General features: G+C 33.3%; 1 protein-coding gene across 10 annotated transcripts in view; it reads right to left on the bottom strand.

Annotated features, from left to right (window-relative positions):
* Nucleotides 1–17,376, bottom strand: part of CNOT2 (CCR4-NOT transcription complex subunit 2) — a 101,152-nt gene that overhangs the window by 11,609 nt on the left and 72,167 nt on the right. For 9 of the 10 annotated variants that reach the window (XM_069491577.1, XM_069491585.1, XM_069491581.1 and 6 more), the window contains 7 exons: nucleotides 11,943–12,090; nucleotides 11,050–11,232; nucleotides 8,631–8,710; nucleotides 5,976–6,101; nucleotides 4,028–4,152; nucleotides 2,986–3,106; nucleotides 2,737–2,893 (listed from right to left, as the gene is read on the bottom strand). In XM_069491577.1, coding sequence (XP_069347678.1) covers nucleotides 2,737–2,893; nucleotides 2,986–3,106; nucleotides 4,028–4,152; nucleotides 5,976–6,101; nucleotides 8,631–8,710; nucleotides 11,050–11,232; nucleotides 11,943–12,090 — 940 coding nt within the window. The remainder of the gene's footprint in view (nucleotides 1–2,736; nucleotides 2,894–2,985; nucleotides 3,107–4,027; nucleotides 4,153–5,975; nucleotides 6,102–8,630; nucleotides 8,711–11,049; nucleotides 11,233–11,942; nucleotides 12,091–17,376) is intronic. The other variant, XM_069491584.1, reaches the window with a different exon arrangement.

Below are 17,376 nucleotides of genomic sequence, written 5' to 3'. Positions count from 1 at the left end.
TGGGTCTAATGACTTATACAGGAGGAAACTGAAATAGGGTGGGTGTGTGTGGGGGGGGGGCATGTGTGTGTGTGTGTGTGTGTGTGTGTGTGAAAAATACAACAGGACTGCTTCCCTATTTTTATAATACAGTATAAATAACACAGTATATCATAATATATAAAATATATGATCTAAAATTTTATACTGCTAATTGACTTCAACTCAGGATGTTTTAAATCCATCAATACCATGTCCCCCAAATTAAATTACTTTCCCATTTATGTGGCCAAAAAAATATTAGTAATTATTAAAAGCAAAAGTTCAAATTCACCAAATATTTACTGAGTGCCTATTATATGCCTGGCACTATTCTAGGTGCTTGGGATACTACATCAGTGAACACCACAAAGATCGCTGACAACATGAAACTTTATGATTGAGGTTGGTGGATTGGAGGGAGACAGACAAAACTAACCAAATAAATAAGTACATAAACAGTCCCTGTTAGGGAAGGGACTGAGAGGGGAGACAGGCCGCATAATTAAATAGTGTGGTCAGGGCAGGTCTCATTAAGAAGGTAAGATTTGAAGGATATGAGGCAGATAATCATATTATCTGGTAGGCGACTTCTAGTCAGAGGGAACTGCTAGAGCAACTAAGGCAGGGAAATGACTGACCTGTCTGAGGTACAGCAAGAAGGCTAGTGTAGCTCGAACACAATGAACAAAGGGAAAAGCTGTCGAGGTGGGGTTGAGGGAGAGACAATGATCATGTAAGACCATGTAGGCCTGTAAAGACATGTGTTTTTAAATCATAATGAAACCACAAACCCTTACTGGGTATTTGAGCAGAGGAGTAATTTATTCAAAAGGATTACCCTGGCTGCTACATGAAGAGACTGTATGGGTGGGGCCAAAGGGAGAATCAGGGACACCTGGTTACTGGCTAAGAGTATTCAGGCAAGAGAGGACAATGACTCAAATCAGGTTGAGATGTGGTCAGATTCTGTATATATTTTGGAAGAAGACTGATTATGGAGTATAAGAGAAGGAGAGGAGTTAAGGATTATGTCAAGCTTCTAGGATTGGGAGGGCTGTAGATAGAGCAGGTTTGGGCAAGATCATTCAAGAGATGTTTAAAAGGAAATTGAAAGTAGAAATCTCAAGCTGAGGAGAAGCCTGAATGGAAATGTAAGTCTGAGATACATGATATTTAAAATCATGAGACTGGAAAAGCTCATCAAGAAAGTAAATGTAGAGAAGAGGACTAATATAAAGAAGTCAAGAAGAAGAGGAGGTGTTACCAGCAAAGGAAACTGAGATGGACTAACCAGTGAGATCGGGTAAGAATGGCGTTCTCAAATTCAAGTGAAGAATATATATCAAGAAGCAAGAGTTCCTTGAAGTGACCACTGAATTTAATAACACAGAGGTCATTTGGTGACCTTGATGATAGCAGTTTTATTGAAGTGATGGGAGCAAAATCCTGACTGAAATGGGTTTAAGAGAATGAGAGAAGACAAACTGGAGAAATGGAGATGACTCTTTTGAGGAGTTTTGCTTCAAAGGGGAAATAAAGAAATGGGAAAGTAACCCACATAGGAGGTTAGATCAAGACAAGATTTTCTTTAAGATGGGAAAAATAACAGTGTATTTGTATGCTGATGAAAATAATCCAATGAAGTGTGAAAACTGTTAAAGTCATGCCCTTGAGTTTTCAAGAGAGGTTTTAAATAGAAAGCATGGATCAATTACGGTAATAGGGTGGAAAACAAGAATAAGGTGGATGCAGAAGGTAGTAGGTAGTTAGATTTGGTGGCAGGACTGTGCTAATGTTTTGATTGCTTTCACCTTTTTCAGTTAAGTAGCAGTAAAAAGCAAGGTCATCATCTAAGAATAAGGATTGGTGAGAAGGCATTAAGGGGTTTGCAGAAGTGTAAAACAGTTGCATAAGAGAGCAAGAGAGTGAATGGACTAAAAATGCCAGGTATGATTATCCCTGGCAGAATTAAAGGCCCACTTTTGAGGTTCCCAGTCATGAATTTCAAAGAAAGACCAGACAGTAAAGTTGTGTTTTTCTCTAGCTGGGCTCAGTAGCACAGATCAGGAATGGAATAGGCAGAGATATAACCAGTACTGTAGTTTTTGTCATGAAAGTATAACAACTGAGAGAAGGGCAAAGTAGTCAAGGGTATATGTAAACCAGTAATTATGATTGACTATAGAATTTAATGAGTAAGAAGGAAATCAGTTCATCACAGGAGAAAAGAGACATATTGAGGAACAATGAAAAGGTAGAAGAATCAACGGACTGAAGGTAAATGATTATAGGAGTCACAGTACTAGAGGGAGAGAGATGGAAAATAGGAAGTGGCAGTCAGAGAGCGGGGGAGCACAGACTTAAAATTATAGAGAGACTGCAGTTACTAGTAATGACAAGGTCAAAGGATGACTAAAGAAATGGATGAGGTATGGTGCAAGACAAGATTTTTGGAGGAAAGAAATTCAAGGAACCAAGATTTCAGGATTTTATAAGATCATGTATGTGTATATTGAAACCGCCAAATTATAAGAGGAAAAATATTGCACAACGACAATGATCCATGAGCTAATAAAAGAGGGAATGGCCCAAAGAGTCAGCAGATAACAGCAACAATGAATGGCAGCAGGTGATATGATTTGATGACATGAGATTAAAAACTGGTAGTTTGTAGGGGGCATTATATACAAATGTGAAAAAAAGACAAAAACTTACTCAGGAGAGTTTAGATTGAGGCCTAATGTTGTTAAGTCACTTCCTAATGCAAGATGTACCATTCCTGGGTCTGTCTCTGCTGCCCTGATAAATGTTAACAGGCCAATCATTCCAAATTGGTCCGTCACCATCCCTTGAGGAATGTTAGTAACCCGACCTGGGTAAGAAAAACATAATCATTTTTATTTTTGAGGAAAAGTAAAAAAGAATGCATTCTATAATATCTGCAACGTATTTATAAAGTCCCACCATCAGGTAACACCTGGATCCCTTTTTTCTGCTGGTTATTATTTTGTGTTGTTGAACTTTTATCTCCAGGGAATTTGGGTCCATCTGTACTTGAAGTTGTCTTGCCAGATGTATTCAAATTCTAGCATAAAAAAATGAAGTGTGGACATTAAAATTTTTTAAGTATACAAATTCAAGTTCACATATTAATACCTTGCTATTCATTCTTTACTATATTTAAATTGGTAGTAAATTATTACCTGTTTTTCAAGTTCTACATGAAAATTTTATTTCCATAATTGTCCCATGGTATATAAATAAATCCTATATTATCTACATTTGAGTATTTAAAAAACAAAAAATCTAGGAAAAATATTATCAGATCTTCAGTCACAGAAAAAAATCCCCCTCTCTCTCAGAGCTTTATGTTTTGGGATACACTTGAAGTTACACTCCTCAGTGCTTTCATTAAAAGAGAAACTAAATATAGTACATTACCTAAAATATTACCAAAGCAACCTCCAAGATAAGTTAGAATATACGAACTTTAAAAATTTGTACTTATTTTAATTCTTACCCAACAATTTTATCAATTTTTTAAAATAATATACAAACTCCCACCACACACACAGAAAAGCTATTTTCAGTGAAATGTGGAAGAAATAAACACATTTGTTAAGTCAGAAAGAAGCTGAGTTGGCTGAATCAACACGGTATAAAAATGTGTATAAAGATTCTTCAAGGAGAAAACTTACTCAAGAAAAACACAGCTCCTTAGAAGGCTATATTATCAAACTTCATGGGATCCAGCTGACAGGGACTACAATAAAAGTCTAAATTAACTCTGAGAAGTTGAACAGAAATTTGCAAACCTATATGAAATAGGAAAAAAATAGGCTATCTTCTAAGTTATAAAGCTTTTCCACATTCTTCAGAAGTTAGATTATTACAGATATTCAAGATAAACAGTTTTGTAACAGTATTTGGTAAGTAACTGTTAATATAAAAGAAATCCGAAGGGGAAAAACTACATCACTCACATACACAATTCTTAGTTACTTACAGATTTACTGTCATCATTACTTGACGTTGGATCTTTATAGCTGGAACCAGGTAATGCTGGAAAATCTTCATTGTGTATTGAGAAGTCCTGGGATTGCTCATTTGCTGGTTTTGTTACCATTCCAACTATGTAATGAAAATAATCCGGAGAATTGCAATTGATATTTATGATATTTTGCTACAGTTTATAAAACGTTAACTTTACGCATCATAATATACCAGAAGTTTTCCTTTTAATGCTATGTAAGTGCACTTCAAAAAAATAGTATTCAAGATAACAATGAAGAATTAAATTTTGACTTACTGATTAATAACTTAACACACAAAATAATACAAGGGAATTAAGTGGTAATCCTATAACTCTAATATCATACTTAGGTGCTTAAAACATGATTTGATATTGGCAATAATTATTAAAATTTTGGTTTAAAAGCCTGTTTTATTCAAATATTTGACTAGATATTATAAACACCAGTTAATTGTCAAATACAAATGAACACAATAAATTTTAAAAGAACATGTCAGTATTCTACTTGAAAGTAACTTACAGAGTGATCAAATTGCAATCAATTACAAAACAACTCCATATTATTTCAGATTTTCTTGGACTCCATGTTATAGATGTAAAACATGCAAGAACTGGGAAATAATCCTCCCACTATACTTGGCATTAGTCGGGCCCTTATTGGAGAACAATATCCAGTTTGGGGCTCCACAATTCAAGAACGATATGGAGAAACTAGAGATGGTCCAAGGAGAGCAACGGGAATGATTTAAAGGGATGAAAAAATGGACCTATGAGGAAAGGTTAAAAACATTAGAGTCTGAACTGAGAATCAAGTAGCTAGGTACTCAACTTCCAGGGCAGATCATTTTTTGTTATTTTTGGAAGACTAATTTAGAAACTTTAGAATATGAACAATATATTTTCCCTTCTTTACATATTGTTATTTGTATTCATATTCTAAACGGCATAGAAATTCTTCTTGGTTGAAAATGTAAAAAAATGTTAATTTTATTTTAGAATAACTAACTGATGATCCCTCTAAGTTCCCTGTTTTATTATTGGTCTCTATCATATTCCCCCCCCTCAAAAAAAAACAACTGTGATAAAAAGAGTATGGCTACACTGCCGTCACAGAATTTTCATGTCTAAATTGTTATAGTGTTATTGCCTGTTTATCCCCTTTTATTTTCATTTATCCTCTATTAGCTGAATCTCTTATCTATTAGAGACAGTGAAAAAGAGTAATGAAGGATACTAATGGAAACCAGGAGTCTACATAAACTATACATGACCCATGAGCAGTGGTTCTCAATAGGGGGCAACTTCTTCTCCAGGGGACATTTGCCAATGTCTGGACACATCTGTGTTTGTCACAGTGGGGGGGTCTGGGGGATGGTAATAGAGGGTGCTGCTGGCATCTAGTAAGCTGAGGCCAGGAATGTTGTTTAACATTCTATATAAACAGGATAGCCCACCACCACCCCCCTCCACAAAGACTTATCCAGCCCAAATGTCAGCAGTGTGGTAGTTGAGAAACCTTGGCTCAGAGAAGTATCTCTGATACATACAACAGTCAGTCACTATTAATCACCAGGACTATATTCTTTTCAAAAATGCATGATCAACTAAGGAGAGAAAAGGAAGACCACAAAATAAATCACTTATGGTGAACTAAGGCAGAGATGCCAGAAGAAAATAACTTCTGAATACTAAAGAGGACACTTCCTTTTGAGTTTCTGTACAAACTTTTCCCATTTAACTCTGCTACTAAGGTTATTCTGGGAAGAAAAATCACTTTTCATATATCATTTCTGACAAAATTACACTAACCAATTAGAAAACACAAATATATGTGTGCACACACACACATGCATATGTATGTGTACATGCACCTGCACACAATAGAAACTTTCCATTGGCCATCATTAAAAAGCTTAATTACCATAAGGAGCTCTTCCAGCCAACGGGTTTATTAATGGAGTTGGGTTGCCACTTCCTTCCCTTCTGTTTCGGTCTGCTAATGCTGGAAAATCTGAAAGGTCCAATCCTGTCACATTTTCACTTCCATCTAGATAATAAGAAAGAATACTAGTTATTTATTCTACAAACATTTTTAAAGAGATTATAAAAACCAACCACAATATAATTTGAGATGACAGTGCCTTCTTCCTAAATAATGCACAGCACTGTACTAGGCGGATGTAGGTGTTCAAAAGATACTTATGGACTGATTTTATGTCAAATAATTTCATGAACAATTAAGCAAAGCATTATGCAACCAGCATATTAAAAACTTCAAATCCTAAAGACTCAAGATAAAAGAGTAAGATGGTAACCTAAAATTATAGCTTGTTAGTTAATGAGAGAGAAACTGCTGTGGTATAACTGGTTTTTTTCATTATATCCAGATGGAGATTATATCTGGAATGCTCGAAGCTTCAGTTATACACAAATATGACAATGACAATACCTCCTGCAAATGGCTAGAAAGATTTCTGAGGCACAGGCAGTGGAAAACCTATTGGTTTAATATACAAATGTGTATGTGTGTGTTTGTGTGTCCGTGTGTGTGTTGGGGGTGGGGGTATAAAAAGGGGTGGGAGTAGTGTTCCCATATTTGGTGAGTGGGTGAGAAATATGGGAACATGATACAAAGTCGAGAAGTTCATATTACCTATTACACAGTAGGCGCTCAATAAATATATACTTAATAAATTTACTTTTGTTCATTTTAAATTAAATCAGTCTGCTTCCTTTCAAAGTTAAAATTTAACCCAACCTCTCTACTTTGTCTATTTTAATCATCTTGATTTCTTCTCAACTTTTTAGTATTTTTATAACCTTGTATTCTTAATTTTCAAAGAACTTAAATTTCTACCTTCATTTTAGCTTTTCTTTAATCTTTGTTTCATCTAATGTTTTATAATCACTTTCAATTTATTTGGCCCCGTTTCCCAATTGTTATTTTTCTCCAAATTTCATAATTAAAAGAAATCTCAAAGAACAATTATTCTCTCAAGATTACTTTGTTGATAGAAAAACAACAGACCATTAGTATTCCAGGACAGGTAACAATTTAAAATTACAAGGGTAAAAGATAAAGCATTTATTTCCATTGTTTAAATATGAATTTTTAATTAAAAAACTACCATATGAACAAGACAATAGAAATTAAATATTTATATACTGTTTCAATTTATAAAATAATCTCTCTAGAATTACTTGATTACAAATTAATTACAAACTTTGGATATATATTAACTTTTTCTTTTTTTCCTTTTTATTTTACAGACAAACCATGGAATATTACATATTAATTACATATTAACTTTTAATACACATCTTTTAAGTTCCTTGATATGGAATTTTAAATTGCCATATATTAAGAACATATTTTAACTTAAAAAATAGTTAATAACCCCCCAAATCTATATTTGTAGGGAAAGACTTGAAAAAAATTTTCCCTAATATAAAATATACTTAGTTAAAATAGAATTTAAAAATAATGTCCCAGTTAGGGAAAAAACTCTAATTAAACTATGATATGCAGCCTGATTTCAGAGATATTGAAGTATTAAAAAAGTGCATTTCAGAAACAATGGAATATAGTACTTTATATTATTTTATGACTCAAAGACAAACTTACTATATATTATACAAATGCTAAAATTTGGAATTTTTTTCCAAACTTTTTAATCTTGCTTATGTTGAGCGTACATTAACATTTGAAAATTAAAAGCCCATAGCCATAAATAACATCTTCTTATTAAATCCTCTCTTGTGTGTCTACGTATGCTCCATTTTACTGACCATTCTTTCACCTTCTGCTTCTTTTATATATATTTCTCTCCCAATAATCCTGTTCATTTTTGCTCCTATGATAATAACGTCCTTTATTTTCTTTCTTAGGAAAGGTCTGGAGGCAAGGATGAAGAGGGTAAAACCTAAAGCAAAGTAGCAACAAAGCTTCCTGTTCTCTTCTGTCTGAAGTGGTTAATAAAGGAAATAAATCAAAGACTACAAGAATTTTTTTACTGTCAAAATCAGAATTGGTTTTCCATGTAACTAAATTTTGAATTTTATACATAAAACTGGATCAAAAACACATTAAGGTTAAATGCCAAAATCAGGATTATTAAAACTATTAAGAAAAAATGGTAAACACTCCATATAATTTTAAAGGTTCTCTTCAATCTTGGTCCCTATAGCCAGAATGTCATACCACCCAACCTAGTCTACACTATAGTTCTCACAGTGACAAGGCTGAGGATAGGAAAAGCTTTGAAGCAAAAAAGATGCCAAGGCATAAATACAGGATAAGTTAATGTTTATGCTCTCTCTACATGTTAAAGAAATAATCCTGATGTTATAACACAAATCAACTATGATGTTACCATGCCAAGTAAAAAAAAAAAAATTAAATATCTCAACTGTTCATGGAATTAAACTCTATTTCCTGTCGATTTCTCACTAAATTTAATTCTGCCATTTAACATAAAAAAATTATATAATAGTTAAAGACCAGTATGCTGAATTGCTTTTTATGTCAGAAATCTACCATATTTTTTATAGGGTACTATCTCCAGAATAAGCTTACCTGTTCCATTAAAAATGTTACTTGATAAGGAGTTATTCATTCCAAATGCCTGATTCCTGTTCATTCCAAATCCAGACATACTGGGTACATAGAAAATAATTTTAGATATACAGTAAGAACACTAACTTTCAGATGAAGAAAAACAAAAGAAGTGTATACTTTTGGTCTCCTCCATAAAACAACATGTTTCAAAACCAATACTAATATTATTTTTCTGAGTTTAATCTTTATTTTTACTTAAAAACTTCTCTAAAGTCCTTCCATGAATAAATGAGAACCAAAACACCTTAAACAGATTAGTTAAAAAACAAAAACCAAAGAATTTACATATGAACCTTGAGGAAAACAGATTAAAAGGGTACCATTTTGTGTAGTTGGAGAGCCAACTTACTGCATACCAGAAGTACCTAACCTCAAAAATATGCAGGTTGGTGTTAAGGGTATTCTTCCTAAATACTTGTTTTTCTCCCCTTATTAGTAAAGCTGGCTACTATTTTTCATAAAAGATCTTCTCTTATATACAGTGTCTGTTTTTCCCAACTAAAATATAAACTCCTTATAGTTAGTATCCATGTCAGCTTCCTCTTGAAATCTTCTGTCCTCTAGTGTTTAGGAAGACACAATAGGCAACTCAACAAATGTTTAGCTGACCTGGATTAAATGGTGTTATTCTGTAATTGAATTCAGTGTTCTAAAACACATCATTCTTATCTAAATATAGTTTACCTTTCATCTACTTAGAAGAAAAACAAAAACTTCTCTATAGTGCCCCCAATTTTGAATTAATACACATTTGTTATTCTGTAAGTAGATAAAAATGCCTCCCTTTTTTGCACAAGCCTAAGCACGGGAAGAAAAAACAGAACGTAAGACTGAACATAGATAGAGCAAGGCCAAATAATTAAGCATGTCAAAAGGAATTCAGATTCTACAACAATACTATGTATCTTTAACATCAAATAATCTTCTGTTAAAGACATTTTAGTGTATTAGTGTTATGGGTGGGGTATGAAGATGACAGGGTTTTGTGGATTTTACCTGTATCTGTAAAACTAACTATGGCAAAACAATTTTTTGATAAAATATGCAGCTGATGAAACAACACTCTAAGGAAGAGTAGGAAAGTCAATGGAAATTTTTAATAGCATGTTAGAATTGCTGAAGCTACAGGTAACAGCAAACATGGAGTAAGTGCTCAGAGATGAAAACATTTTATAATAAATACAACTTATCAATAGTAGAAATAAGCAGGGTTTTAGAGATCCATATTACATTGACAATTTATAAGCAAAATATACCTTAAAAACAATGAAAATATGGAAAAATGTGGAAAGGCAAAAATGTAAACATACATTCAATGAACAAAACTACAAGAATGTGAAAAATGTGATAAAGTCCAAAAAGTAGTATACAGTTAAGAAGCAATCAAAGAGGTGGAGGATTTTGATAATCTTTCACAAATAACTTTTTTTAAAAATTAAAAGAGCAGTAAAATTATAGATGAAATATCATAAATTGAAATAAAAGCAAGAATTGGAGCCATGGGATAAAGATTAAAAAGGAAATGTGCTAATAACCTATTTTAATTCAGATTTTATAAGTACGAGATAGAAGATAGTGAATTACATGAGTATGACGATAACTAGATCAAGATCCTTTCTCCTTTATACTTCCTCATTTATATATATATATATATATATATATATATAAATATAAATACATACATCAAGCTTAAATGCTATTTTTGCAAGGAAGCCTTATATTTTAGAAATAACTCTCATATAAATTACCCAAACACCTTGGAAATCCTAACAAAATGAATAACTCTTATTTGCACAGTATATGCAATGGACAGTGCAAAATGAAGTGAAAAAGCACAAAGCTCATCTTTGTGTTTTAAATCCCTAGACGTGATACTGTTTTCAAATACTCTAGATGAAGTTTTAAAAAGTCTTTGGTTAGTAAGTCTCCAAAGCACAACACTGAATCTTAGTTGAGAAGTAGAACTTCTCAACCAAAGTATAACTAAAGCAAGGTGGTAATAATCAAACATGTCTCCAGTCCTATTCATAAGCCTGGAACTCTTACTACACAGGTAACCTACCTCATTGAATAAAGGAAGGACATGAGATACCAACCAAAATTTGTCTGGTGGCAACCCAAGAACAATCCTTTTCTAACACTACCACTATCACAACAAAAAGTTTTAATGTGCTTTCTAAAATCAAACTAAAAGAGCATAACTTTAGTTTTGGAAGGTTAAAGTTATGATGTGTAACAGAATCTTTGGTCACAAATACATGATGAAACACACTTATGAGAGAGAAGCCACATCTCAAGAACAAAGCATTGAATATGAAAAGGCAAATATGGAGACACCCAGAAAGACAATTATACACAGTATCAATAAACATCTTACCTGTTCACAGTAAAAGGCTGTCGAGAAGGCTGCTGCTTTGGCATACATATTATGCTTGGCGAGCTTCTGTTGGGGCTACCTAACCCTGAACTGCTCATGCTATTTGTCCTGCTAGGAATTCCAATGCCCTGACCAACCTGGGAGTGGTTCATCATATTCCTAGGATTCATAGGCAAAATACCCCTGAAAAAGAAGTCCATTATACTAAATAAGCTGTCTACAATCACTCATTAAAATTCTCTATAAATAATCCAATGGTCTAACCCTACAATCTCAAATGTACTTTCAAATTGCATTCCTAATTTTTATTCATCATTATTTTGTCTAGTCATTCTATATCTTTGAAAAGAAAAACCAAAGTAAACAAACAAAGGGCAAATTATAGTGGAACTAACATATAAGGTGACATCTAAGATGAGAGAACTATTGGTGTGACTGTGACAAAATCCAAATGTATTTCACACATATATTTAAAATAATTGCATTCCAAATGGATGTCATTCTATACTCTTCACACTAATATGCATAATCTATGTCATCTGTTTTATTTTATGCTCACTAGAGCAAGGGATGTGTGGTGAGGGAACAATGAGCACAATTATCTCGGGAAGAATTTTAAACTGCACATCTTCCTTTGAGGAAGAGGTGATTTTTGAAAAAGCTCCCCAGGAGATACCCACCCACTGACAACAAGTATGCTAGCTGCAGGATAAAAACATCTTGCACTATACTTATCAATTTGCACTGACATAAAATGAGCATAGGTATTTTTTTCCTCAATGAAAGGCACTGAACCAGAAAATCAAATAATTAATTACCTTATTAAAAAATTAAAAGCTTGTTTACTCTACAAAGATACACTTTGAAAAATATTCTGGTCCATCAATAAATACCTGCTTGGAGATGGAGGCGTGTGAAGTGACATTGTTGGTACCCCTGTTGTTGGCGTGACGTGGCTCGGTAACTGAGTGCCTTGTGATAAGCTGCGATTTAACTGAGGGGTATTGTTGCTCATCCCCCTCATTGGAAGGCCTAGTGCACCTAATAAAAAAATTCAGAAGAAGGAAATTCATTGCCATCAGGAATGAAATTGTTATCCATCTTCTGGAGTTGGCAATTTAAAACATTTTTAAATGACCTAACGTAAGATGCAAATTTTAAATGGATATATTCAATTCACTCCAAATGGATTCTGATTTTAACAAAAATGTTCTATTCCGAAATTTAAAATTATAAATGGATATTGCTTTCATATTTGTTTCTTCATATTTCTATTTTACAATAAACTGTCAATGATTGTTACAATATTATGAATAGATATTGCTTTAAAATTTCTTAAAGGCATATTTGTATATGCATATTTGGATGTAAAATATGCCTTTAAGAAATTTTGCAATCTTGTGTCTTTATGTTTTAATTTACAACTGAGGTACACAGAAAGACATTTAACCCCACTTTGCTGAAGTAGCTTTAATTTTTATATTGTCCTTTTAAAATGCATTTTAGAAAAAGTCTCTGTTCTATTTATATATATTTCTCAACATTACAATTTTTACAAACCCAACATAAAATGCCAGCATCTATTAAAAAACTCATCTGATATAGCTATAACAGACAAAATTTTCAAACATTAAAAATATTTCAAAATATAGTAACCTTGTATTTAGATAGTGCTCCTGGAGCCTGATATGGGGATGGACATGTTCTAGTAGGTGTATTTTTTTAAGACTACTGAGGGTTTACCATTCAGATACAAAACATTAAAAAATTAACCAATTTGGATAAACTTATTTCAAAAATGTATGACATACTTCCTTTTTATTCAGATAATACGAAATGTAAATTATTTTCTTAATGATCCAGAATAATTATTATGGATAGATAGCTAGTGATCTATTTTTTCACCTTTTATCCTTCAAAGTGAAGATGTACAGCAGTCATTTATGTTGTCATTATATCTGTCTATGAATGCCTCCTTTCCTCCCTCTTCCTGACACACATTTTTTAGCACTTTTTTTCCTACTCTGGTAAGCAATGGCACATAGGTCAACCAAGCTTATTCTAAACCAGAGGCTAAATAAAAGCAATAAAATACAGGGAGAGCTAATCAGTAAGTAGATGACTTTAGGGCTAGGAATTTTTCGCTTATGGTATAACTTTCTAACCGAGGGATAGCAGTGGATCACAAATATTTCACTGATACGTATCTGGAATCTAGCAACCTCAGAACTCAACTGGTAGCCTAACTTTGCCTCTCAACTGAATAAAGCCAATGAATCCAATTCAATATAGCTAATATATTCTAGGTGTACTTGTTTCACTCATGTTCCATGAAGACCCAAGCTTGGTTCTGCATTTCCTTAAGAAACCTGAAGGGAACTACCCTAAATTATATGTTGGTTTAATCATTATATGCACGTCTAGTTATTATGTAAGTTTTGAGACCATGAGAATGCCACTAGCTGCAGCAACTTTCTTTGAATCTGAGACAAAATAAGGAAGAAGAGACTAAAAATCAGCCTATTTTAGACTTTTTCAGAAGAAATCAGTCTTTTTCCTCAAACACACCAGTTTTCCTCTAGGCCCTCTAGGTGCTTCCATAATGAGCCATCAAAATAATACTTTTCATGTCACTCATTCAACAAATATTTATTTAGTACCTACTATGTGACAAGCACTGTGCTAGCTGCTGGGGATACAGGAGTGAACAAGATAAAAAAGGGCTCTACCCTCAGGGAGCTTACATTCTACTCCCCAAATAAGCTATAAAGTTAGCTATAACTGTAAATTTCCCACGGGAATGTATTTCCCACAGTTACTGACCACCAAGAAATATTATACAATTTTAGAGCCAGAAGGGATCTTAAAGATCACCTAATCCAATGCTCTAATTTTACAGATAAGGAATCTGAGCCTCAGATAAACTAACTGACTTCGCCAAGGTGACACAAAGAACCAAGACTAGAATTTAGATCTCTGAACTCCTAGTGTTCGTTAACGGCAGCACTACAGAAGCCCAATGCAACTCTTGATTAGCACCCTTGTGAGTGCTTTACTGCATTGCAACACCTCTCATCTATTCTTTCTCCTCCTCTCTCTTTTAAATGTTTCCTTCTCTTCAAACTTTTTTCTAAATCTCCATTTCTTGCTCTCTTCCCTCCATTTTCTCTCTCTCATCTTTATACCTGTCCATTTTCTTTCCTCTAATTTTCCTTTTCCCTTCCTTTTCACTCTCTCTACACATTCAGCACTATAAACAAACATACACTTTGTAAAAATCTAGTACTGTTTTTAGCCCCTTTGTAATAATCAGTAAGCCCTACCAAAAAAACTCAGTAAGATTTGACCATTTCGTTGGAATAATACACATATTATTCTATGCTGTGTTTTAAAAATACATAATTTCAGAAATATTTGAGTTTGGAGACTATCTGAACATTAACAAAAATAATTTTGGAGAAGGAATGGGTAAGTCTATTTAGTCAATTAGGGATTGGCATACTTGAATTAATTTATAACGTTAAAAGTGGAGGAAAACAGTATAGAATAAATATTTGTTTAACTTTTGCCTTCAAAATTATCTTCTTCATAAAAACAGCTGATACATTCAAAAAGCTAAGTTTCATTTTGTTGAACTAGCTATGAAAAGATCAAAAACAAGAGAAGTGCATCATTTCAAATTGGATCATTAATTCTTGAATACTTAAAAATCAACTTATTAATATTTAAAAACTGAATTTTTTTAAAACATAAGGAATTAACACCACTGAATAGGAACACACAAATGTTAATTTTTAGGGAACAAAATATACTAAGTCCTTAAATTTGAGTTGCTTTAGTCAAACTATTACAACTAAATAGGGTTAAGAGAAGAAAATATTTAATCTTTTAACTAATATAATTAGAAACAACCATAGAAAATCATTTCTAAAATATGATGCCAAGAATAAGACATATAAACTAAAAAGAAAAAAAAAGAAGAAGAAAAGAAAAAAAACGGAAAGAATTCAGAGAATTTTTTTGGCATTAAATAACTAAAACAGGTGAAAATACATATACGTATAAATGAGCTTGTGTATGAGCAGGTTACTAAAAGGACAGAATTAAAATTTATTGAATACCTATCAGACAAGCACCATGCTACTTCATCTTATTTCCTTCTTACAACAATCCTATAGAGAAAGTATTTATCATTCCCCTTTTTACAGACAAGGAATAAAAGAACAAACAAAAAACATTTGAAAAAGCTATAATTCTGAATCAAAATTTTCTTTTAATTTAACAATTAATAATAAAGAATAGTATGATAGTAGAAAGATTATATGGACATATTCTGAACAGATTTCTACCTCTTATTTGGCAGGGCACTAAACAGTCAAATAAAACAAAATCTTTATTGATCATTTTTCAGAATCCCCAAAGAATATGATCTAAGAAATTATTCCACGAATTATTTCCACTGCACAAAATGATTAAAAGTACATTCCTTAAATACTTATGGCAAGATGTGCCATCCTTTCTTTAATCTTTTGCTAGAGATACACAATACATGTTATATGAAATAAATAAAATCATAGCAACCAAATCTCTGAATACTCATACTTAAGTCCCCTAAAAATCTTTATTGAAGGCAGGGGAGTTTCTAATTAATGCAAGAATGCTTAAAGTGTCCCCTTTTCCATTCCCAAAGCAACCAACTTCCACTAGGAACTCATCATAATGCCCACACTAAAAAAAGACAATCATGCTAAATGTCTCAATGTCTTTTTATCTACAACCTGTTTTGCACTTAGCTGGTTAATCTTCCCTGTAATTTATTTCCTTACACAATTTCCTTCATTAAATTCAAACGATTTTAGGAATAGAAAAGACTCCAGAGTTCATCCAACTAGGTTACATATGAACGCACAACCAAACATTAAGTGACTTGCCCAAGATCACAAGTAATGAAGCAAAAAGATAATAATCTAATTTCTTGACTCCTATTTAAATGTCCTTTTGCTACCAGTATCACTTTCTACATTTTATGGTAGTTGCTAACTTTTACATCATCCAGGAAACTTTAATGTCTGGGTCTCATCTCCAGAAATTGTGATTTAGGGCAATTTAAGGGAAGTGAGATTTTAAAAATTCCCCAGGTGTTTTCAGAGGTGCAGCCAAGGTTGAGAACCACTGTTCTATATAGTATTAAATGCAATCACAGCGTAGTCTTTAAAATTCTCTGTCAGGACCCAAATGGTATTTTCTAACCTTAATTGACATTTTACTTTGTTTATATACTATATATTTGATTTATAATCTGTTTCCTTCTTTCCCTATTCCCCTCCCCAAATCTGCCCCTGTACCTTTACTACTAATATAATTCCCACCAAGAATACACTCCCTTCTCTTGTTCTACAGAGATACAAAAGACTATTTAAAAATAAACAAATTAGTGTTATGCTCAAGATGTTTGTAAGCAGTATATACCATGTGTCTGAGTGCATGGAGAAGAAACCACTCATTCAGCCTTAGGAATAGAAAAGGTCTGGGACCACAAAAGGTTTCCTGGAGGAGACAGGAGGTAATACATGAATTAAATAATATATGAAATTTAGCCAGGTATTTGGTGATGGTAGTGGTGGGGAGTCAGGTGAGTTTAAATGTTACACAGTTCAATCTCAGAGAATGACAAGATATATGAAAATGAGGACAAGTTATACACCTGGAGGAGGAGTGGGTCTGCCTTCTTAGGTGCAAAGGATGTATGAGACAAGAAACATGGATGCAGCCAAGTGGCTTCAACATCTGCCAACTATGAGAAGTTGCTACTAAGTTAGAACCAGTTGAGAATCCCAGATAGCATCTGACTGGATCTTTACAGGAGCCACACAGAATCTGTACCTGTGGAACAGCTGTGCAGCCCTCCCAAGTATCCTCTATACTCTTCCTCAACCAAAATTTCTGTTATAGATTAGTAGCACTCATTCACAAAATAATGCAGGTCTCAAACCTTAGAAGTCATCCGTGATCCCTCTCTTTCACATCCCACATCATCAAGTCATATTAACTTATCTCCAAAATATCCCAAATCTGACCATTTCTCAAAACCTCTACCACTAGTCCAAATCACTCTATTTTCTTGCCTGGACTACTACAGTAGTAAGGGTGTGTGTGTGTCTCCGTGTGTGTGTGTGTGTGTGTGTGTGTCTATCTGTCTGTCTCTCTCTCTCTCACCACTCATTCCTACTTCATCCAGTCCATTTTCTGTACAGCAAAGTCATCTTCTAAAAATGAAACTATATCTTAAAATCTTTCCCATTAAACTTAGAATAAATCCAAATACTT

The sequence above is a fragment of the Eulemur rufifrons genome, chromosome 16, assembly GCF_041146395.1.
Source record: "Eulemur rufifrons isolate Redbay chromosome 16, OSU_ERuf_1, whole genome shotgun sequence".
Classification (NCBI taxonomy): Eukaryota; Metazoa; Chordata; class Mammalia; order Primates; family Lemuridae; genus Eulemur; species Eulemur rufifrons.
This window is presented reverse-complemented; position numbering and strand designations above follow the sequence as displayed.